General features: G+C 40.9%; 1 protein-coding gene across 4 annotated transcripts in view; it reads right to left on the reverse strand.

Annotated features, from left to right (window-relative positions):
* The window catches only part of LOC140104097 (uncharacterized), a 33,996-nt gene extending 14,480 nt beyond the window's left edge, over positions 1–19,516 (reverse strand). For 2 of the 4 annotated variants that reach the window (XM_072127456.1, XM_072127455.1), the window contains exons 1-6: positions 19,353–19,516; positions 19,158–19,276; positions 13,506–13,565; positions 12,804–12,860; positions 10,137–10,187; positions 5,839–5,904 (exon numbers count right to left, since the gene is read on the reverse strand). In XM_072127456.1, coding sequence (XP_071983557.1) covers positions 5,839–5,904; positions 10,137–10,187; positions 12,804–12,860; positions 13,506–13,565; positions 19,158–19,276; positions 19,353–19,401 — 402 coding nt within the window. In that variant the 5' untranslated portion in view covers positions 19,402–19,516. The remainder of the gene's footprint in view (positions 1–5,838; positions 5,905–10,136; positions 10,188–12,803; positions 12,861–13,505; positions 13,566–19,157; positions 19,277–19,352) is intronic. The other 2 variants (XM_072127457.1, XM_072127458.1) reach the window with 2 other exon arrangements.
* Positions 19,517–24,090: the final 4,574 nt, after the last annotated feature.

Raw genomic sequence — 24,090 nt, forward strand, 5'->3', positions numbered from 1 at the left:
TCTCTTCACAAAGCCAGTCACTCTCCCCTTTCTTCCTGAGGGATGTAGCAGAGCTGGATCACACACAGCCTCTGTCTGTCTCTCTTTCTCAACTTTCCAGCAAGGCTCTGTGTAGCATTTAATACAGCTATTTCAGGGGAAAGTAAAGGAAGCTATATATGTCTGTAATTGAATATTGGTAGATTGTCCATAAATATTAGTTCCATACAGGCAGCATGGTGGTGGCAGTGAGACCTGTCAATCAGGAGCAGGGAATATCTAGAACAAAGGGGGAAAAGCGCTCATAGGGCAACACAGTCCATAAAAGTGAACATGTGTTTTAAATGATGCTGCTCATCTGATGCAGTTCTGCTTAGTGCATAACTACTAATCCAAATGTAGGTGATATAAAGTTGTCTGTATCGCAGGTCAGCTTCTCTCGGATTTTTAGTCAGGTCCGTTGAAACCAAAGTTGTATAGAAGAAAAGGTGGAGATCTGTAGGAGAGGTCCTTGTGTTGTTTAAAATCCTGTCTGGAGTATGAACAGCAATATCCCGTTTCTGGATAAAAAAAAGTTTTTTTCCTTTTATTGAGAAAATCAAGTACAATTGTTAAACACAATCGCAATGGTCGCTTGCACATTGTTTTGTGGCCAGAGTTCATTCATAACAACACATTGGCTGCCGTCTACTGTAATATATAGAAACATCTCACAAATCCTGTTGTCCTACTGATAGTAGTGTGTTATTTTGCATGTACCCTTTTAAGTACTAATTGGAAACAAAATTGCAAAAGAATAAGATCGATAGAAATCTGAATGTTAATTTATAAAGCATGGGATATGTCGCCATCTTGTGTCTTCTTTCTAGTATAAATCTTTTGGTGTTCTACTGCCCTCCTGTGTTTCATTAAAAGTACTACAATGTTCGTTGTGATTACTTCATAGTATAAATCTTTTGGTGTTCTGCTGCCCTCTTGTGTTTCATTGAAGATACTACAATGTTCGTTGTGATTACTTCCTAGTATAAATCTTTGTTTGTTCTGCTGCGCTCTTTTGTTTCATTGAAGGTCTTGAAACACAAGAGGGCAGCAGAACACCCAAATATTTATACTAGAAAGTAATTACAATGAACATTGTAGTACCTCCAATGAAACACAAGAGGGCAGCAGAACACCCGAAGATTTATACTAGGAAGTAATCACAATAAACATTGTAGTACCTTAAATGAAACACAAGAGGGTAGCAGAACACCCAACGATTTATACTAGGAAGTAATCACATTGAACATTGTAATTACTTTAATGAAACACAAGAGGGCAGAAGAACACCCAAAGATTTATACTAGAAAGTATTCACAATGAACATTGTAGTACTTTCAATGTAACACAAGAGGGCAGCAGAACACCCAAAGATTTATAGTAGGAAGTAATCACAACGAACATTGTAGTAACGTCAATGAAACACAAGAGGGCAGCAGAACACAAAAAGATTTATAGTATGAAGTAATCACAACGATCATTGTAGTACCTTCAATGAAACACTAGAGGGTAGCAGAACACCCAAAGATGTATACTAGGAAGTAATCACAATAATATTGTAGTACTTTCAATGAAACCCAAGACGGCAGCAGAATACCCATAGATTTATACTAGGAAGAAGACACAAGATGGCGACATAACCCCTACTTTATAAATTAACATATGGAATTCTAGCGATCTATTTCTTTTGCAACCTTTTTTTTACAATTTGTGAGATGTTTGTATATATTACATCAGACGGCAGCCAATGTGTTGTTATGATTGAACTGTTTACAAAACAATGGGGCAGATTTACTTACCCGGTCCATTCGCGATCCCGCGGCGTGTTGTCCGACGCTGATTCGGTTCTGCCGGGATTCACTAAAGTCCGTGCGCCCGATATCCAGCAGGTGTCGCTGCTGCGCCGAGGTCCGCCGGAGTTCACCTTCTTCTCATCGGTGCATGTAAGTGCTGATCTTGCGACACAAATTCTTTTTTAAATTCTGCGTTTTTTCTCCGAATCCGTCGGATCGCCCGACTGCCATGCCCCCCGATTTCTGTTGTGCGCTGATGCGATACATTCCTATCGCGTGCTCCAAAGTCCCGGGGCAATTTGGCGCAAATCGGAAATATTCGGGAAACCTGACAAAAGTGCGGCGTTCGGACCCTTAGTAAATGAGCCCCAATGTGTGATTGATGCCATCTACCTCTCGGCGCACTTTGTTTCTCTTATATTAGAGTCCCATGCACACAGACTGTACATTTTATGTACAAGTTTCCCTTCTTTTTCTGATAACAGCTTGATAAAGAGGCAATGGTAGCCCTGAAACGCTTAGAGATTGGTTATTGTCTTTAACAATTGTACTTGATTTTATCAATAAAAGGAAAAAAAAAATTAATCAAGAGACAGGATATTGGTCTTCATACTCCAGAAAAGATTTTAAACAACACAAGGAGCGCTCCAAAAGAGCTCCATTTCTTCTTTTGTACATCTTTGGTTTCAAATCAGGAACAGGGAGACTGTCAGTGTAGAGAACAATGAATATGCAGGACTCACTTACCATGATTGGACTCACCTCAACTGAATTGAATATAAATTTACAAAAGAACCTTTTAGGGATAAGGGCAATGCTTTTAATCATAGTTTTTGATGAAGTATTTATTTTGGATAGGTTAATTTGAATGTCAGGTTTCCTTTAAAGGACATCTACTACCAGGATAAAGTATTGTAAACTAGCACACTGACATACTGGTGTAGCTTCTTATGCCCTTGTTTTTAAGAAAATAAGGCTTTAAAAATTATGCAGATGAGCCTGGAGTACTTCAGGTACATTTGCATATTTTTAAAAGCCTTTTATTTTTTTAAAGCAGGGCATAAAAAGTTAAAACAACGGCAGATCCTGCCAGAGGGGGCACACACCAGTAAGTCAGTGTGCTTGGTTTACAATCCCACATCCTGGTGGTAGATGTCTTTTAAAGGGGTTTTCCCATGAAAGAAAATTCTCACTTCTTAATCCCCTATTGATTTTAACACAACAAAGATCATTTTAACCCCTTACTTTACAATGTTACTCAGTTTTCTTGCTGTTTTAGCTCCTATCACTCTCTCGGCTGCTCAGTGTAAGATTCCAGCGTGTGGGCGGGGCCTCTCTAAGCAGACACATTACTGTATTATCCATCTAGTTCTGTGGGGGTGACAATATAGTTAGATTATCAGGGTACAGGTGTATATACATTTTTATCTGGCTTCTGACATTGTACTAACACACTGACACATAGAAAGAGAGATAAGATAGAGATGCACGAGATTACACAGAGGCTGACAGACTTTTACACTGTTAGACTTTTAGCTCTGCTACATCTCACAGATATGTGCCTGCCTCCCCCTTCCCCCGAATCACTTGTAGTTTGCAGCCTCTCTCTTTGCTCACGATCTCCTGGCAGGATGTGAGTCTCTGAGCTCCATGCAGGGGGTGGGGCTACAGCCACAAGATGGTGGTATGACCCTAAGGGCACATTCACATGGCCGTCTGCGGGGACGTACATGCGGCCGCAAATTTGCGGCCGCATTACGTCCCCATAGACGGCAATAGTGGCGCGGCGCAGATGCGGTGCCACACATTTGTGGCACCGATCCGGCCCGCACACCGCAAAAAGATAGAGCATGCTCTATCTTTTGGCGTGTGTGCGGCCGTGCGCCGCTATTCTCTATGGAGGGAGGAGGGGCTGCCTCCTCCTCCTCTCCAGCACACGGCGGTATGCCCGCACGGCGGGCATACCGCTGTGTGAATGTACCCTAAGTCAGAAGTTGTAGAGTGGTGTCTAGGGGAAACTGAAATTGTGTACACTAGGACTGATAGAGACAGGATGGACTTATATCTGCAAAATGCTGCATTTTTGTTGATAACGGTGAATTAGAGAATATGTTATTTTGATATCCTGAGTACATATAAGAAACTTGTCTTTGTGGGACGAATACCTCTTAAGTATTTTTAAGCATGAGTTTCCCGATTATAAAACTAAAAAGTGCAGTGTGCTTTTGTAGTCATCTCCCTCTACTCAGTGATACCATTAACCCCTTAAGGACCACCCAACATAAATACACATGGATCAGCTGTGAAGAGGAGTATGGAGAGGGTTCATGGACCAAGCCCTTTCAATACGTGGTGGTTATCAGCGGTATAAAGCCCATCAGAATATCTGATATATTTTTTTGCCAGTTCCACCACATGTGGAATAGCAGTATTCAGCTTACGGCCGGCTATGGCCACCCCTCAATATTCACAGCACTGTCTATGCTGGCCAGACGGTTGTTGGGTCCAGCCGGAAGCTGAATCCAGCACTGCTCCAGTGGCCATGTTTGTTTACAACAGACCGGAGCGACAGCAGAAAGGGACACGAGGAGGATGTCAGAAGCTAAGTCCATCTTTATTTTTTTTTAGCAGCCCCCTTCAGGCCACCTTTTGTTTTTTCATAATTCTCGGACAACTACCATCAAAATCCTTAATGATAAACCAGGGGCATTTGCTCATAGATCCAGACACTATGACTTGTAATCTTATTACATGTGTTCTCCATTTTCATAAATCTACTTGAGTGAGTTTATTTGTATTTATATGCAGCAGCAGTGCATTGTTTTCAAGGATCTGTTTCCCCTGTATAATCTGATAGTCCCAGGGGTGCAGCTGCCATGAGGTGAGTTGAGAACTTTGCCTCAGGCGGCGCGCCTCCTGCTGGACTAGGGGGCCGCATCGTGCAGCAGCGGCTGCTACAGGTCCACCCGCCGGCGCTGCAATCCAGCCGGCCGCCTACTCAGAAACCCGGCCGGCCAGCCGCCGACTCAGCCTGCTCAGCCACCTGGCCCTCCGATACTGCCACCCGGCCTGCCGCCCTTCGACCCACCAGCGCTGACACCAAAAGATCAAGTAACTTTATTATTTTTTCTCTTTTTTGTGTATGCTGTATGAGTGTTTGCGGTGTGTATGTATATGCTGTATGTTTGGGGGATGTATGTGTGGTTGAACTACATGGTGCTACGCTGTATCTATCTTATACTACATGGCAGTACGCTGTATGCATTTTATACTACATGGCGGAACGCTATATGCATTTTTTACTACATGGCGGTGCGCTGTATGTATTTTATACTACACGGCAGCACACTGTATGCATTTTATACTACATGGCGGCACGCTATATGCAATTAATACTACATGGTGGCACGCTGTATCTTTTTTATACTACATGACGGGAACGCTGTATCTATTTCATACTACTTGCCGGTATGCTGTATGCATTTTAAACTACATGGTGGCACGCTGTATCTTTTTTATACTACATGACGGGAACTCTGTATCTATTTTATACTACATGGCGGTACGCTGTATCTATTTTATACTACATGGCGGCACCCTATATGCATTTTGTACTACATGGCGGCACCCTGTATGCATTTTGGGTTACTTTACTTTCATACCAAACCAATATGATGGATCTGGTCCTGACACATCTGGACCATGATACATATATGGGGGGAAGGGTGTCTCTCTATAGTTCCCCTTGGCAGCAGAAAGGCTTGGTTCACCACTGAATAGTCCTAGATGTAAAAGAATAGAAATTAAATATTGAGCTCCACCCTAAGACTTTTGACCTTAAGAGGAGCCTAAAGTCTCTATTATGTCTATAAATTATGCATCCATTCCATAAAACTTACATAGACAGAGAAGAAAAAAAAAGTATTTAAATACCATTTTACGGCATTAAAAAGGATGAAAAACACCTCACCAAACAAATTTTTTTCTCATATTCTGGAAATAACTAAATTATAAATAGAGAACTTACAATAATTTCCCCAACGAGTTTGATTACATCTCCAGCAGCAGAACCAACTGCAGCTCCAACTTCTCCCTAGTAAATAAAAAATTGACATTCATATCATATTTATCAAACACTACATTATATACAGAATATTACACCTAAAACAAAACACTCAAGTTTAGAAACTTCATTGGGGACAAAATAAACTAATGTAATACATGAGAACTGTGCTGAATGATCAATATAAGCATAAATACAACAGTTATACCGCAAACTTTTGGCTACAATATCTAGAAATATCTAGATTGGCTACAATATCTAGATTGTTAACAAAATTGATAACAGAAATGATATATAGATCAACATAGCAGCCACAGTCCCCAGGTTGCACATGCGGCTGCTATATTGGAGTCTTAATGTTTTTGGGTTGTAATTTTTATTGTTTACCATTCTGAATATTTTATCTCTTACAGGGGTATTCCCATTACAGCAAATTAATGTTATTGTTTCTATCGTAAAAATTTACCCAAGTTTCCAATATACTTTCTGTATCAATTCCTCACAGTTTTCTAGATCTCTGCTTGCTGTCATTCTATAGGAAGCTTCTATGCTTACTACCAGTGGACATAAATATGACCATGGTCACACAGGTGCACGGCTCGTTATATCACACAGCTCTGATTACTCTCCGTGTTATAATGAGCTGTGCACCTGTGTGACCATGGTCAGATTTCTGTCCATTGGTAGTAAACATAGAAGCTTCCTATAAAATGACAGCAAGCAGAGATCTAGAAAACTGTGAGGAATTGATACAGAAAGTATATTGGAAACTTGTGGAACATTTTATAATACAAACAATAAAATTAATTTGCTGAAATTAAGAACAGAACTATTGTGATTTTGACTTGCCACAATCATCTATGCATTTACCATGTGTCTTATACTGACTATACATTGCACCACCCTCCATTCACCTTGAATGGTGCGGATATCTTTCTAACACTTTTTACCGTATAATTAAGTTCAGTACACTATATTCTGAGAGAAAGAAGTGTGTATTTCTTTGATGAATGTGTGTATTTTTTGTGGGGCGAACTGCAGTTCGAATTGGATCTGTAGATACCTATTATTATAACTTTTTATGAATTTTTGGGGAGGCATACTGATCTAAGGCAGCATTTATGGCATTATTCCATGTATTTATAGTTCAGACATTTCAGGGTGTAATAATACCAGGGTGTTGACTTTTTATTGGTTTGATATTTTGATCTGATTTTATGAAAATGTTTGTAATTTAAAATGTTTGTACCCCCGCCCCAAACTACAACTACTTCTTTATTGAAGTGTCTTGGGCCTATAACATATTTCAATGGAGCCCAAATCTAAAGAAAAGCTTATTGTAAGGGTTGCAGTGGAAATGTCCCTAAATAATTGTGTAAAAAAATATATTGTTAGTTTGCAATTATGCAATTTACCTTATTTCGATTGCTATAACACAAAATAAATTCTTATCTTTAATGCTCTGGCTGTAAACCCAACCTAAGGTTCCCAGAGATCATTCATGAGATGCATTTATTAAAAAAGGATAGGAATACCACATATAAATATAATTTTGGGGGGAAAAGCCAATCTGTAAACAAAGCAGGACTGGGCCTATATATTTCTGTATTTCCACTGTGTTACTGGATTGTCATATTGGGGTATGAACACACAGCGGAATCTACTATGCATGTACAACACTGCACTACATGCAGGGGTGTACCAAGCCTGTCTGCTGCCTGAGGCGAGCCATAGAGAGACGCCCCCCCCCCCAATTTATGTAATATATAAGGGAGTGTCAGGACCAGATCCATCATATTGGTTTGGTGTGAAAATAAATCAATGCAAAATGCATACAGAGTACCACCATGTAGTGCAAGATAGATACAGTGTACAGCCATGTAGTATAAAATTCATAGAGTACCGTCATGTAGTAGAAAACATATACAGCCAGGACCCCCATTGAATGTAGGGAACAGTAATACGGTAAGGCGGATGGGTGGTTAGTCTAGGTACACGGTCAAGTACCAGACGGATGGGTGGTTAGTCTAGGTACACGGTCAAGTACCAGACGGATGGGTGGTTAGTCTAGGTACACGGTGTTAGGGATTTTTATGCAGGGCCCCAACAGCCCTCTTGACTTTTGTAAGGTGAGTCCTAATTAACCCATGATTGAACATAAAGACTAAGCCACAACTCTTAGTCAAGATCTTCTACCGTTTAATAATCAAAATGCATAATATATATCAGACAGAAGAGTCATCAAAGGGGTGTGAATAGTATACTGCAAAGCTATTGGTCATCAGCACATTCTGGGAAAAAAGTTAATTAATTGTGCTCAGTTCTCAGAGACCTTGTACACAGATATTGTTTATACTAATGCTGAGAAGGAGATGATAAGTGGCTCCAGAATCCTAATATCATGCAGCATCGAGGACAGACTGGCTTCTCATTAAATGTCAAAGGGTATTAGCTGACAGGCGAGCAAACAGGTTACATAAAATGAAGTTTGAATCATGACATTAACTTGACAATGGTCAGGGAACATGGCCGCTGTATCTAAGATGGCGGACAGTAGTCAAGATGGCGTCCGAAACCAGTGCGACCTCCTTAACAACGGTCAAGTACCAGACGGTTGGAAGGTTTATCAAAGTACAAGGTCAAGTACCAGACGGATGGAAGGTTTATCAAGGTACAAGGTCAAGTACCAAACGGTTGGATGGGTGATCAAGGTACAAGGTCAAGTACCAAACGGTTGGATGGTTGATCAAGGTACAGGGGCAAGTACCAAATTTAAGGTTTGGGTTTGTTAATCCCTGCAGTCTACACCTATACATATACAGCTATTACATGTCATACATCTATATACACACACATACTACACCTATACATATACAGCTATTACATGTCATAATACATCTATATACACACACACTACAAATATACATATATATATAGATTTATATATATATATATATATATATATAGATATACAGCTATTACATGTTATACCTCTATATACACACACATGACATGTTTTACACACATATACACATGACAAAACACATATAAACAGGGAACACACACACATATATACACATGACAAGACACACACACATGTATATACACAGGGAAGACACACACATATACACATGTCACTTACCTGGTATACAGCAGCAGGTCCAGGTCAGGCAGGGGATACATATCATGGCAGTGGATGGAGCTGTCTCCTCTGTGCAGGAGGCCCGGGCTGGTGGGCGGGGCTTCTCCTGTCAGCTCTGGCCGGGCTGCACCAGGGAGACCAGCCACATGTTTGAATGTGGCGCTCCCGCGCCTCCTCGCTCCTCCAGGCTGCCTCTGTGCTAGTGACACAGGAAGCGCTAGCAAGGGCTTCCTGTGTCACAGCAGCGCTGCACAGGACGTCCTGCGCGGTGCTGTCAGCAATAGTACTCGCATCTGAATGATGCAAATACTATTGTTAGTAGTAGTGGAGTAGCATAGCAGCCTGCAAAATGCCGCCCCTCCACCAGCAGGAGGCGTGCCGCCCTGAGGCGAAAGTCTCAACTCGCCTCATGGCTGGTGCACCCCTGACTACATGTAACACTACAACATAACAAGGCAACATGGAGGTAGACTGAGTGTCAGATGATTCTTTATTATATCTGTTAAGGAGATCGCACTGGTTTCGGATGCCATCTTGCGTACTGTCAGCCATTTTAGATACAGCGGACATGTTCACGGACCACTGTCAAGCTAATGTCATGATTCAGCCATTTTTGTATAACCTGCCTGTAAAAGTTTTTCCTTGGCACATGTGAGAGATGATTGACCTTCAGTATGTTCTCCTTCTTATCATAAATGTTTGGGTTCTGGGGCCATTCTCTGCACATCCTGTAGTATAAACATGTCTGGGAACAAGGCCTGTTCATTTTTTCACAGAATGTGCTGGTAAATTCATTATGGCCAATAGCATTGCAGTCTTCTATTCACACCTCTTTGATGATTTTCTGTCTGTGATATTATGCAGCTGAGAGAATAAACTGGGAGAAGATATTTACATACACTAAGAGACTGATGTGTGTCTTGGATTTGTTCTCTCCTCCCTGGTATCGGGAGTCACCTGTACAACTGAAGTGAGGGCGGTTAAGCCCTAGATAAAAATCTAACTCTAACAATATCCTTTTATCTTGTTGCATGTATCCAACATTAGCCAAGTCCTGAATTTATAATATTTTGTCTACAATGGTGCCTTATATGTTTCTTGGGATATTTGTATTACTTACTAGAGACTCTTGTAGAACCACGATAGAACCAACAGAACAGCTGAGACATTCCTGGAAAGTAAACAGAATCACCATCAATAGTCGTATAAAGGAAGTCCCCAGGTTACGTACAAGATAGGTTCATATCGAAAAAACTTTTACCCCTCAAAAGAGGGGAGAGAAAGGACCAACTGAGAGGATGCATGTAAAACAAGAAATCTTTATTGGTGACATTATACATTTAAAATTACAATAAAAAACATAAAGTGGTGGAATACAGAAAAATACGGAGCGATCCAATCTGGACAGAATGGAGTAATATGTATTGGAATAGAAAACAACCTGGGTAGGAGATAAGCCCAGTAGATATGGGGTGGCTATTGGTAGATGGTATTTGTAATATACCCTGTGGTGATTAGCATACAAAATCGTGTTTGCTCTTACCAGGCAGTATGGGTGTTTGGAGTTCCGCTGTCCAGAGAGGGCCGCGTCCCCGACGTACGTTTCGGCTCACATTGAGCCTTCGTCTGGGGGTGGCGTCTACCTTGGCTAGGACCGATATATAAAGAAAGGATGGACCAATGAACTTTAAGGAAGGGTTGCACGTGATCACGCGTCCGTGATCTTAGCGGTACCCGCGGTCACGTGACCAAATATCGCGAGAATACGCGGCATGTATCGGAGTATGGAATGTATTCACGGCACATGCGATCATGTGACTCATTGTCACATGACCAAGTATCGTGAGGATGCGCGACGTGTATCAAGATAGAAACTGAGAGACCTGAACATTGTCTATGGGGAGCATGCGCTAAAGCGCCCCTGTGAAGAGGTTATCGGAGGTACTGCATAGGTAAGTTAATGCATGCAAGTTAACACTGTGAGTGCCAAAAAAGCGCCCCCATGAAAAGGCTATCTAGCGGTACTGCATAAATAGATACATACAAAATAACACATTAAGTGCCGAATATTGATATACAAAAGTTAATATTATTACCACAATGAATATAAGCTAAAGTGCATAGTGCATACAATGATTAAACCATATACATGCATAATAGATACCATAATTGTTCCTAAAGTTGTATATACATAAATATAATAAATAATAAATACCATAATTGTTCCTAAAGTTATATAAGATAGGTTCATATGTTTCTCATTAAGTTTAACTTGTATGTAAGTCAGAACAGTATAATTTATAATTGTAGCTCCAGACAAAATTTTTTTTGTCCCTGTTAGAATTAGATTTTTAAACTTTTTACTCTAATGGGACCAAGGATTATCAATAAAGTTTCATTAGAGACACCTTACGGCTGATCTTTGCAGCCTGGGACTAAAGTCAAAAACTCAGAGAGGTTCACAAGAGGCCACAGCGGGCAGAGAGGTCCGTTTTATTTTCATTCACATTTATTTTACTACATAAAAACATACACATTTTTTTAGTTTTTTATTGCCTCCTATAGTCTCAGTACTTCACATATTCAATATTTGAACTTTGTTCGTCATTCACATAAACATGAGATTGCACACTTCATAGTGCAGGGGCTCCCACACTATCCCTCGGACATGGCATTACAGTCAATGCACAATTTTGGTATAGAGATCACCTATTTACATGTTTGATTATCCTCCTCTATAGAATTCTACTTGATACTTTATGTGAACAGAACTCCGCAGAAGAAGCATTTTTACCATCGAAAAACGCAATGCCATACATATTCGAGATTAACAGAAGTCTATGGATGAAGATCTGCATGCACCCAAAGGCACCTCTTGTAGGCCGAAAACTTTTGATACAAGCAACCTTATGAGAAAACTCAGTAATTTCTCCCATCCCATACACTAAATATATGGATATAAAAAACCTTTTTCTTCTTTTGGATCGTCATGCATATATGGACTCTCCATCTGTACACATGGAGTTACCTGAGTAAATAACCTGTTTTCTCTTGGATCGCCCGGTATATGTGGACTTAGCTATGTAGAAATCTGTTACCTAGGTGACGGGATGCATGCACGTCTCTCCCGCGCATGCACGGTGCACTCAATATGGAGGAAGGAGGTGTGAAGCACCGTGCCTGCTCGATGGTGGCGCAGCGCCTGCCTCATATCACCAGATCTCATTGTTTTTTCAGGTTTATATAGCTTTTGCTGGTGCTTTGGCCTATTACTTTTGGGCGCATACAAGCTGACAAGGTTGTACTTTAATGTTTCAGAGGGGTCCGTCTGTAACTAGAGGTGATCTGTGGGTTGGGTCTCCTTAAGAAGGAAACCATCTGTATTCTTTAAAAATAAAGAAATAATTTTCTAATATTTGGTAATTTACCTTACCATATTAGCTTACAGGGTTCTCTAGTTATACAAATACATAAATTATATGTGTGCTTTGAAGATCCCTGTAGACCCTGTTTAACTTTCATTACCTATTTTTCTCAACTCCTACTAAAGTTTTAAGTAATGTATTGTTCTTTTTGATTTTAACTTTTCATTTAAAATCCTCGAATCACACAAGCCTCATTCCCATTTAAGATGAATAATTAGTTTATTTTTTAAAATAGCAAAGCATGCTTAAGTGTTGTTTCCAGCAATAAATAAAGTACTGTATAAATATTAAATGTGGATACGTGATAAAATATAGACTTAAAAAACCATTCAAATATGTGCAATAACATCTGCTTTTCTTACCAGGAACTCAATCAATTCATCCTTAAACCCTTGGTAGAATTCTTCTTTCTTGTTCATCTGGAGAGTTAGGCAAAAACTAAATAAATACTCGACAACATGAAGTTATCACATTTATCACGTTGCTGATTTGTGTTTTTTAAGCTGTTACGTGGAAATCTTGCAATATGACTACGGTCCTGGAATAAAGCGTGGAGTTTTATCTTTGAAAAGAACGGGCACAAGTGTTCTGTTTGCTGGATCAAAATAACCGTGAGGTACATGTCTAATCTACTGAAGCTGAGCTCTGCTCCTATCTGCTCCACTTACTGGATCTGAAGGAAGCAAAGTCCCAGTTACTATCCACCAGTTAGTTACAGCTTCATTCGCCTTATGTGGGGACAGAACATTTGGTTTTTGGCATTGAAGTCATTGATCTTCAGCAATGTGCAATTAAGTGATCTCCCACTAGCTACAAGAAGGGGCCAGAGTCTAAATGAAGCATTGCTTTGTTATCATTTATAGCAGATTTATACCCTGTTGCACATAATGGTACGTAATAGGCTTGAATAGGTTGAGAAACACAGACCTAACCTAATAGAGTGTACACAATGTCTATTCTGACCATCTAATCCACCATATCACACAGTTTAGATAACTGCTCGTCATTATCATTATTATCTGTAGTAGGGGATGTATACATTGACAGGGAAATGTTTCTTGTACCTGATTCCTGTAATGTTTACAGATGAGCCTTTCTCCGGCTACTAGAAGTTCTGGGTAATTCTGTGAACACAAAACAACCACTGAGAAAGAAGTTCAATTAAAAGAAAAAGTACTAAATAAGCAAAATATTAATAATTTATGAATTATTAAGGTTCATGCACCAAAAAAATCTTCTACAAAATATATACATTATTTAATATCATTAGCATATCAAAATGTAGATTAATATGACATCTGGAGTTACAATGGGAGATATTTATCAAAAGTGTTGCTGAGTAGACAGTCTTATTCTGCACCAGAGTAAGTTTAAAGATTGTTGAGTCATACCTTGCCAAATTTTGTCATATTTGCATAATTTTTGGTGGACCGGTTTCTTTCTGCTAAGCCTTATGCCAGGTTGGACCTGGCGTTGTTGTGCCAGGCGGCTGTGCAGCTTGCTGTGTACATCAAAAAGCCTAAGCCTCTTGATATATCTGGTAGTACGTTGGGAGGTGTTTGCCTCTATCATTGAGTACATACAGTGTGTTGCGAAGGTATTCAGCCCCGTGAACTTTTCTATTTTTTGTCACATTTCAGGCGTTAAACATAAAGATTAACATAACATTGTAATTTTGTTTGTTAAAGAATCAACAACATATGGGACACAAGTGTAAAGTGGAACGAAATTTATTGGACTTTATTAAACTTTTTTTAAAATAATAAACTGAGAAGTGGAATGCACAATCTTATTGGGCCCTTAAGTTAATACTTTGTAGCGCCACCTTTTGCTGCGATTACAGCTGCAAGTCCCTTGGGGTGCCAGGTCTCTATCAGTTTTGCACATTGAGAAACTAAAATCATTACCCATTCTTCCCTGGAAAACAGCTCAAGCTCAGTAAGGTTGGATGGATGGAAAGCGTTCCTGAACAGCAGCTTTCAACTCTTTCCACAGAATCTCGATTAGATTCAGGTCCAGACTGTGACTTGGCCATTCTAACACCTAACAACCTTCCATTGTAGTTTTTGCTTTATGTTTGGGATCATTCAGTCTCAAATCTTTTACAGGTTTTCTTACAGAATGGTCCTGTATTTGTCTTCATCCATCTGCATCTCACTTTTAACAATCTTTCTTGTACCTGCTGTAGAAAAGCCCAAACCATGATGTTGCCGCCACCATGTATGACAGAGGGGATGGGGGTGTTCGGGGTGATGAGCTGTGTTGCTTTTACACCAAACATATAATTTTGCATTGTGGCCAATTTTGGTTTCATCTGACCAGAGCACCTTCTTCCACATGTTTGGCGTCTCCTAGGTGGCTTGTGGCAATCTTTAAACAAGACTTTTTATGGATATCTTTGAGAAATGGCTTCTTCTTGCCTCTTCTATAAAGGCCAGATTTGTGCAGTGTATGACTGATTGTTGTCCTATGGACAGACTCTTCCACCTCAGCTGTAGATCTCTGCAGATCATCCAGAGGGATCATGTGCTCTTGGCTGCATCTCTGATTGGTCTTCTCCTTGTTTGAGAGTTGAAACTTAAGGACGGCCGGGTCTTGGTAGATTTGCAGTGGTCTGATACTCCTTCCATTTCAATATGACGCTTGCACAGAGCTCCTTGGGCTGTTTAAAGTTTGTAAAATCTTTTTGTATTTTAAATGTCTTCACAACAGTATCACTGACCTGCCTGGTGTGTTCCTTGGTCTTCATGATGCAGAACCCTGAGACCATCACAGAGCAGGTGTATTTATACAGAGACTTCATTACACACAGGGGGATTATATTTATCATCAGTCATTAAGGACAACATTGGATCATTCACAGATCCTCAATGAACTTCTGGAGTGAGTTTCCTGCTCCAAAAGTAAAGGGGCTGCACGCTCCAGTTTATTATTCTTTACAAAAGTTTAAAATATCCAATAAATTTCATTCCACTTCACAGTTGTTTCCCACTTGTTTTTGATTCTTATATATCTACCGTATATACTCGAGTATATACTCGAGTATAAGCCGACCCGAATATAAGCCGAGACCCCGAATTTTACCACCAAAAACTGGGAAAAACTACTGACTCGAGTATAAGCCGAGGGTGGGAAATGCATTGGTCAAACCCCCCCAGTAGTATACAGCCTGCCAGCCCCCAGTAGTATACAGCCTGCCAGCCCCCAGAAGAATACAACAGCCCCTAGTAGTATACAACAGCCCCTAGTAGTATACAGCAGCCCCCATGTAGTATACAGCAGCCCCCATGTAGTATACAGCAAGCCCCTAGTAGTATACAGCAGCCCCTAGTAGTATACAGCAGCCCCTAGTAGTATATAGCAGCCCTTAGTAGTATACAGCAGCCACTAGTAGTATACAGAAGCCCCCAGTAGTATACAGCAGCCCCCATTTTTTGTGCTGAAAAACTCGGCATATACACAAGTATATACGGTATGTTTGAAACCTGAAAAGACAAGTTCAGAAGGCCTGAAGACTGTATGTTACATCTCCCCCAAATTGTGTAACTCTCTCAGACACTTGACACAGACACTTCAAGTGTGCAACTTCATTCTTCTTATTAGCTGATTCAGTTGAGTGGTTTTTACACTTTGTGACTTGAGTCTCCATCTGATTTTGCATGTGATCGATAACCCAAATGCATGTGTTTCTCTGGAAATGTATATGCCAGTGATGGCGAACCTTTTACAGATCGAGTGCCCAAAATGAGACCCAAAACACACTAGCTTTTCCCAAAGTACCAACATGGCAATTTAGCCAGTAACAAACTTATTGCTACCAGAATCTTTGACCCTGTCCACACCTTCTCACTCTTCGGACAGGACTAGGAAGCACAGGTTGGGTCACTCTAAAATATCAGGGCACTACTTGGACTGCCTGAGACTGCAGGAAAGTGCCATGTCTGTCACACTCTGTGCCTGGGAGACAGCCCGAGTGCCCAAAGAGAGGTCTCTTAGTGCCATCTCTGGCGTTATGAATGCAACGCTAGCGGAACGTGAGACCGCGGCGTAAGGGTTTTGATCTCATTTTGAAACTGCAGAACCATATTGTTTAACTCTATGGAATATTCATGTTCACTAGTATGTGACACACAAGCAGCAGGATCATATTCAATCACAGAACAGAGGGGCTTCACAAAAATGTAATCACTTTCATGCAGTGTATTTGCTTCAGGGTGAGCTCACTCCTGGTGTGGGCATTGAATACGGCATTTGAAAAACTGAACTTGTTAATATACCCTCACTTGGAGCCTGCAGAACCTGTTACAGGTTTTGTGTCTCTGCCTTAAGAGTTGTACACCAACTTGTACTGTGTACTGCTTTATTATGAAGTAGAACTCTTTTTCTTGCCCATTGTTAAATATCAGCAGAAGACAATATTTAGAATAACTCCTTAGTTATAAATGCTGTCAAGTTTTACTGTTTTTTGTAGTTAGAAGAATTTAACAAAACAATCCATCTGTTGCAGTACAACAACCAGCTTTGTCTTCACATAAATATAAGCTATTACAATTAAACTTTAGGGTGTGGTCATATGTACCATTACCACCACGTTTACAAATGCAACAGAGGCGGTCCTCAGCCCCACTGCAAATGCGTTTCTATTGAAACACAAGTGATGGTAATCAGAGCCTGGTGTCTTGCAATCGAGGCCCACCCTGTATGCTAGAGATGCGTTTGTAAATGCAGCGCTAGCGGTACGTGTGACCTCACCCTTAGGCCCCTTCCACACTTGCGTTTTTCACGCGCGTTTTCTGCGCGTGCTTTTGATGCGCAGAACTTGCATTGCACTCTGACCCATTGTAACCAATGGGTCTTTTCAGACATGTATTTTTTTTCACGCACACACGCGCGTTTTTTTAAATACACATTTAAATCTCGACATGCTCTACTTTTACAAGTCACGCGTGTGAAAAACGCACCATACAAGTCTACGGAGATGCATCAAAAACGCATTGCACTCTGAGACACTTGCAAGTGCAATTCAAGTGCAATGCGTTTTTCACGCATCAATTGCCATAGAAAAGATAGAGCTCAGTACTGAGTCCATTTCACGCACATTTTCTGCGCGTGAAAAACGCATTGAAATTGCATTGAAATTGCATCAAAAACGAGTGTGAAAAACTGAGACACTGAATAAACTCTGACTGAAAACTGATTGCACTCTGATGCAAAATGTGCGTTTTTCACTGACCAAACCCTGATCGCACCCTGATCAAACTCTGACGTGATCTGCAACGCAAGTGTGGAAGGGGCCTAAGAGTCTGCTCAGCCTCACTTTCTGGCCTCAGCCGGACTTCAATATTCTGCATACTCTTTCAATTTGTTGCCACCTGCAGACACTTGTGTGCCGCAGTATACACAGTCCATTGGCTGGATTCCACTTCCAGAGTTTAAACGTCAGCAGTTTAGCAAACATTTGATTGTTGCGTAGGATTGATAACGTAGGAGATTGTAGCAATCCAAAAGAAAAGGCTTTATTTAGCTTTAATACAATTACAAAAACCAATATAGCAAACAGCTTTAAAAAAAACTATTTGTCCTCCCAAAATTTACAGCTTACACAGGTGTGTACATTGAAGTATGAAAAATATAGAAAATATAGAAAAAATCTATTAAAACATAATAAAACTTATATTAATTTGGTATCTGCATGAGTGTACCAACCTTTAGAATACCGGAAAGGTTTCATTTGGAGTGCACTCTGAAAGCTGTAAAAAACTGCAACGATGCAAATATTTTTTTTCTACAACTTCATCACATTTGGAATAGAATATGGGATGATATATAAAAATACCGGCAATTGGAAGTAGAGTTTATTTACAAAACAAATCCTTATATAGTCCTAAGGCTGCATTCACACTACTGCAAGGGGGACGTATATACGGCCGACGTATATACGGCCGATATACGCCCCCCATAGACGGCAATGGGCGCGCGGCGCCATACGGGAGCGGTACCCCGTGAAAAAATAGGACATGTCCTATTTTTTCAGGGCATACGGCGCCGTGCGCCATGTATCCCTATGGAGAGGGGCGGGGGTGAGCAGCGCTCTCCCCCTCCTCCTCTCCCCGCGCGCTGCCATGTGCCCGCTGTGCTATGGTACGCGGGCACCGGTCGTGTGAATCCAGCCTTACTCAGAAAAATGAAAAAATAGATGCGGAGTGAAAAATGGAAACGCAAAAAGAAAGACAAATGGAGTTAAAGGGGTTAATTATGTATATAAATAAAATTCCTAAAATACCCCTTTAATAAAAGGCCACTGCAGACAGTTATTTGGGGCAAATTTCAAGAGAATTCTATTTTGTATGTAAAATATAAAAATGTATGTGAATACACATTGAAACATTTACACTTTAATATGTATATATGTGACAGTACCCCCCCTTTAGGGCCTTTCATATATATATATATATATATATATATATATACACACACAGAAATACTGCAGACCCTACAGAATCGTGTCCTAACTTTCTGGCGTAAAGTAAGCCAACATTTAGGAGGTGCAGAGTATGACTAGACAGTCTTATACTAGGACAGATTTATCATCCAGCATCAGACACTTTCATAAATCTATAACCGTAGGACACTTTTTATAAATCTGCCCCACTCTGTTCTAAATTACATCATATTTAAAACTGTAGATATTGTTTTGAGTTGTTGATTATTTTTACCTGTAATACATGTAACATACACACTTTATCTTCAGCAAAGTTTTCTTTGTATTTGGAATCACACCGAAAAGGTGCAGATGGTGTTTCATCTGATGACTGGCAGGAATCACCATCATTATCTAAAACACACACAAAATAAGCAATAAGCTAAATGTATGTAAATCCTATTATGTATATAGTGAAAGCTATACATACCCCAGCAGACACTGACACTGGCCAGTGCAAAGAGTAGGATGATCTTCATTGTAGACAGGGATGAGTTCAGCACAAATGTGTAATATATCTTCTAGTACTCTCTTATATATTGTGGATATCAGTTTCCTTATTAACAGGTTCCTACTGCAGCGTCCTCATGGAAACTTTTTTGGCCTCTGGCAACTTTGTTGTGAAAATATAGCAGAGCTTAGCTGGAGACATGTAACACATGCCAAGTTTTTGTTGTACCGCAAGTGCAAGGATGGCTGTAGATCCCACTGTGTATGAAGCACTTCAGCACCTAAGTGACCAGCACTATATGGGCTCAGTGGGGATCATATGCAGCCCTATGGTAGTTTATAAGCACAAATTATATATGTCCACTGGTTCTTTCATTCTCCCAATTCTCCCAATCACTTATCTTTTGTCCTGTGGTTTGGGGTTGAATGAATTTAATAGGACAACTTCTGTAAACCAGTATAATGCAATATTGTGACTTGTGGCATTGTTCTTCACAACACAGTAATTGGGTGGCTACAGGCAGAAATAAAAAGGTAAAGGAGGATTCAGCTGTACAAAAATCTTTTCAGTAATTTCTCTTCAACGGTTGTTCTTCACATCATTTTTAGATTTGGTTTTGCCATGACCTTTTCATGACATTTTTTATACCAGTGCCTTGGCTATATTGGCCCATCTCTTTTTCTTAAGGCCTTGGCCTCTTTTACTTGAAGCTCCTCCTCAGGAGCTGTTTGATCTCGCTCAGCAGATACAAATATCCACCTCTATGCTGTGTAATGAGTTCTCCATTTACTTTGGAGATAATACTCCTCTTAAAGGTAACGTGTCAGGAAATGTTAACCTATAGAACTACTACTTTCTCAAGTTGGGTATGAAATAATATTTCCTCTTTTACGTGAAATTGCACTTGTTTCCCTATATTGCACTCTGCTTCCCTTGGTGACTGGACACCTGAGGAGGAAAGCAGAAACAGGACAAACCCCAATGAGGTGCTTGGACCTGGCAGGGAACAAGCTGAGGATATCCTCGAGACGTCTGGAGTGTCCTTTGGCCTAGAGAGGTACTTTGCTAACTTACATAGACTCTTCTATAAGCAGTATGGCCAGAGGCTGAAGTGGCTCTTGGAAAGCCGGAGCAGCACTGGGAAGCTGCGGAGGCAGGATCGGCCTTTTGGAAAGCTGGAACAGCTTTGGGAAGCTGCAGAGGCTGGAGTGGCTCTTGGAAAGCCGGAGACTCTGGAGTGGCTTCTGGCAAAGACGGAGACTCAGGAGTGGTTTCTGGGAAAGCCGGAAGCTCTGGAGTGGCATCAGAGAGAGCCAGAGACTCTGGAGATGCTTCTGGGAAAGCCGGACGCTGGAGTGGCTCTGGGAAGCCGGAGGCTGGAGGGGCTTATGGGAAAGCCAGAGACTCTGGAAATGCTTGTGGGAAAGCTGGAGGCTGGAGTGGTTCTGGAAAGCTGGAGGCTGGAATGGCTTCTGGGAAAGCCAGAGACTCTGGAGAGGCTTCTGGGAAAAGCTGGAGACTCTGGAGAGGCTTCTGGGAAAGGTAGAGACTCTGGAGCGGCTTCTGGGAAAGCCGGAGACTCTGGACTGGCTTCTGGGAAAGCTAAAGGCTGGAGTGGCTCTGGAAAGCTGGAGGCTGGAATGGCTTCTGGAAAAGCCAGTGACTCTGGAGAGGCTTCTGGGAAAGCTAGAGACTCTGGAGCGGCTTCTGGGAAAAGCTGGAGACTATGGAGAGGCTTCTAGGAAAGCTAGAGACTCTGGAGTGGCTTTTGGGAAAGCTGGAGACTGGAGCGGCTTCTGGAAAACCGGAGCCAAGCGAGGAGGACGTGGAAGTTGACCTCGAAGTTGCTGGGAGTCAAGCAGTTAATGAGGTGTGAAGGCAACTCTGCTTAATTGTTTCTCCCGAAAAAAGAGCTGCTGGGACTGCTGGGCAACTACTCCAGAAAGGCCATGTCTGATGGCATCATGCCATCTCCCAGAGAGCTCCGAGTGATAGATCTCTGCACCCACTGCTGGATAAGGGTTACCATTTGTATGTGGATAACTTTTATCCCAGAGCTTCTCTATTCCAATCTCTCAGTTCCAGAGGTTCTGTAGCATGCAGCACTGTATGCAAAAACCATAGAGGTCCCCTGGAATCCTTGTTAGGCAGCCCCCAAGCCAGACAGCATCCTAGCTAACAATAAATACATAGGATCACATGTAGGGTCTTTCTCACGTCAGAAAACATGGCTTCCTAATCAGAGGGCTAACATTTCACAGTGGCACAAACTGGGCATCACATAACGGGCACCACATATAGGGCATTACATTACAGGCATCACATACAGGGCGTCACATACAGGGCATTACATCACAGGCATCACATACAGGGCGTCACATAACAGGTACCACATAACGGGCGTCACATAATGAGCACTGAACTTTCCAGAAATAATTGCAATTTCTATTTAGCATTCATTGCACATCATATTTGGAAACCATCTGTATGTTCAAAAAGCTAATTTAACCAAGTGTATTACACTACACCACATATTATCCTTGCTTTATTGTCCAAGGGGTGTGTGTCCAAAAATTAGGGTCACTTTTCGGATTCTCCTCTGTTTTGTACCACTAGGGTCTCCAAATGCATGTAAGATTTCTGTCAAATTTGGATTCTAAAAGGCAAACATCACTCTGTCCCTCTACTCTGCGCCCACACAACATTTTATATACACATATGGGGTACTTCAACACTCAAAATTAGTTTTACACTTATTTGGGGGTTATTACATTTTGGATCCCTAGTGGCTATAAAAAATTAGGGGTAAAAATGATCTTTATAGCAAAATTTTTGCCTTTCCCCTTTTTAGGGCCGAATTGAATCAAACACCTTTATGGGCAACTACAAATATTACATCTTTCTAAATAAAGGGTTGTACTTTCGGGGGTTCTCCTCTGTTTTGTATCACTAGGGTTCTCCAAATGCATCCTGACACATGTATAGGATTTCTGTCAAATTTGGCTTCTAAAAAGCAAACATCCCTCTTTACTTTCTGTGCCCTACTGTGTACCCATTCAACATTTTATATGCACATATGGGGCAATTCTAAACTAGAAGAATTAGTTTGGGTGTAAAAGACTTTTTTGGGAACATTTCCATCTTTCTATCTTTTTCCTTTTTGGGGCATAATTGAATCAAACACCTTTAGGGGCAAATACACATTTTACACCTTGCTAAATTCTTCATGGGTTGTACATTCCAAAATGATTTCACTTGTTGATCTTGTCCTCTGTTTTGCTACCACTAGGATTCTCCAAATGCATCCTGACATGTGTAAAGAATGTCTGTCAAATTTGGCTTCTAAAAGGTAAACATCCCATTTTCCAGTCTGAACCCTACTGCGTACCCATACAACATTTTATATGCTTGTGTGAGGCAATTCTAAAATCGTGAGAAATAGTTTTACACATTTTGGGGGGTTGTTTCATCTTGTATCCTTTATGGCTTTAAAAAAATTGGGGTAAAATTGATTTTCTTTTTTGTAACTTCAAAGGCAGAACATTGGAAGATAAAACTTTGTTTAATGTCCTTAAAGATTTACTAATGTTCTTCCTTATTTGTGTTTAAAGGCTTAGCCTTCTCCAGCAAACACTGAGATGTTTATTGTACTTTGCAAGGAACAGCTCCCGGCAATATAGCGATTTGCAGCAGTACTGCTTAAGTAGGTCACTACGTGCCATGAGACAACGGGGAGGATTTATTAAAAGTATCTCAAAGATAACCACTGCACAGTTTGACTAGTCTGTATTAGTTGCAGAGTGTTAGAAATTAATTCTGCACTCATAGTATTGGATGGATGGTAGGATGGATGATCAACCTGTCATTCTATCAATTAATGAGAAGACATAGAGTAAATAAAAGGTGATAAGCGAGATCCAAAATGTTGAAGTTTTCATACATGGCTAGAGTGGTAGCTTTCTTTTTTGTAAAACATGACAAATCCAAAGTCATAAAAATCATATTAGTATTTATATCCCAAATTATATAAATGTTAGGAAAAATGTGGCATGTGCACCTAATCTCAGTTATAATAAGTTTATAGGTTTCATAATAGCTATGTGACTTGCTTCCAGTGAAATCATTCACCCGCTCAGGGCCAGTTTTAGACAAAGCGGGACCCTGGGCAAAACTAAAAATGAGGCCCCAAAATAAAACTATTTAAAGAACCATCACATGTGAAGTTCTTTCTTTAGCTCCGTATTGTTATAGCACTGTGCAGTTTCCACACAGTAAGGACAGTGCCATACGCTGCTGTCAGGAGGGAACTCCTTACATGATCTGTGATGTAAGGATTTCCTGTTTTGTTATTAAACAGCAGCACCGAGGCTGTAATCATGTTTACGCAGTTGGCGCTGCTGTTTAGTAAATATGGTGAAACTCCTTACACCTCAGATCAGGGCCGGGATGAGGGGTAGGTGAGGGTAGGCGATTGCCTAGGGCGCTCTTGCCTCCCACCCTTCGGCACCGTCCCAGTCCTCAATAGCGATCAGTAATATGTGCATCTTTAAAGATGTGCACCATTCAAGTTAGGCCCCACCCACAGATCACTAGAACAGGGGATCCGACGTACCTCTGTCGGACCCCTTGTCTCTCCCGGAGAAGAATATAGAAGATGGCCGCGCATGTCTGTCCTTACTCGGTAATCTCCGTCAGCTCCATGAATGGAGCAGAATGG

Source organism: Engystomops pustulosus, chromosome 10, assembly GCF_040894005.1.
Source record: "Engystomops pustulosus chromosome 10, aEngPut4.maternal, whole genome shotgun sequence".
Classification (NCBI taxonomy): Eukaryota; Metazoa; Chordata; class Amphibia; order Anura; family Leptodactylidae; genus Engystomops; species Engystomops pustulosus.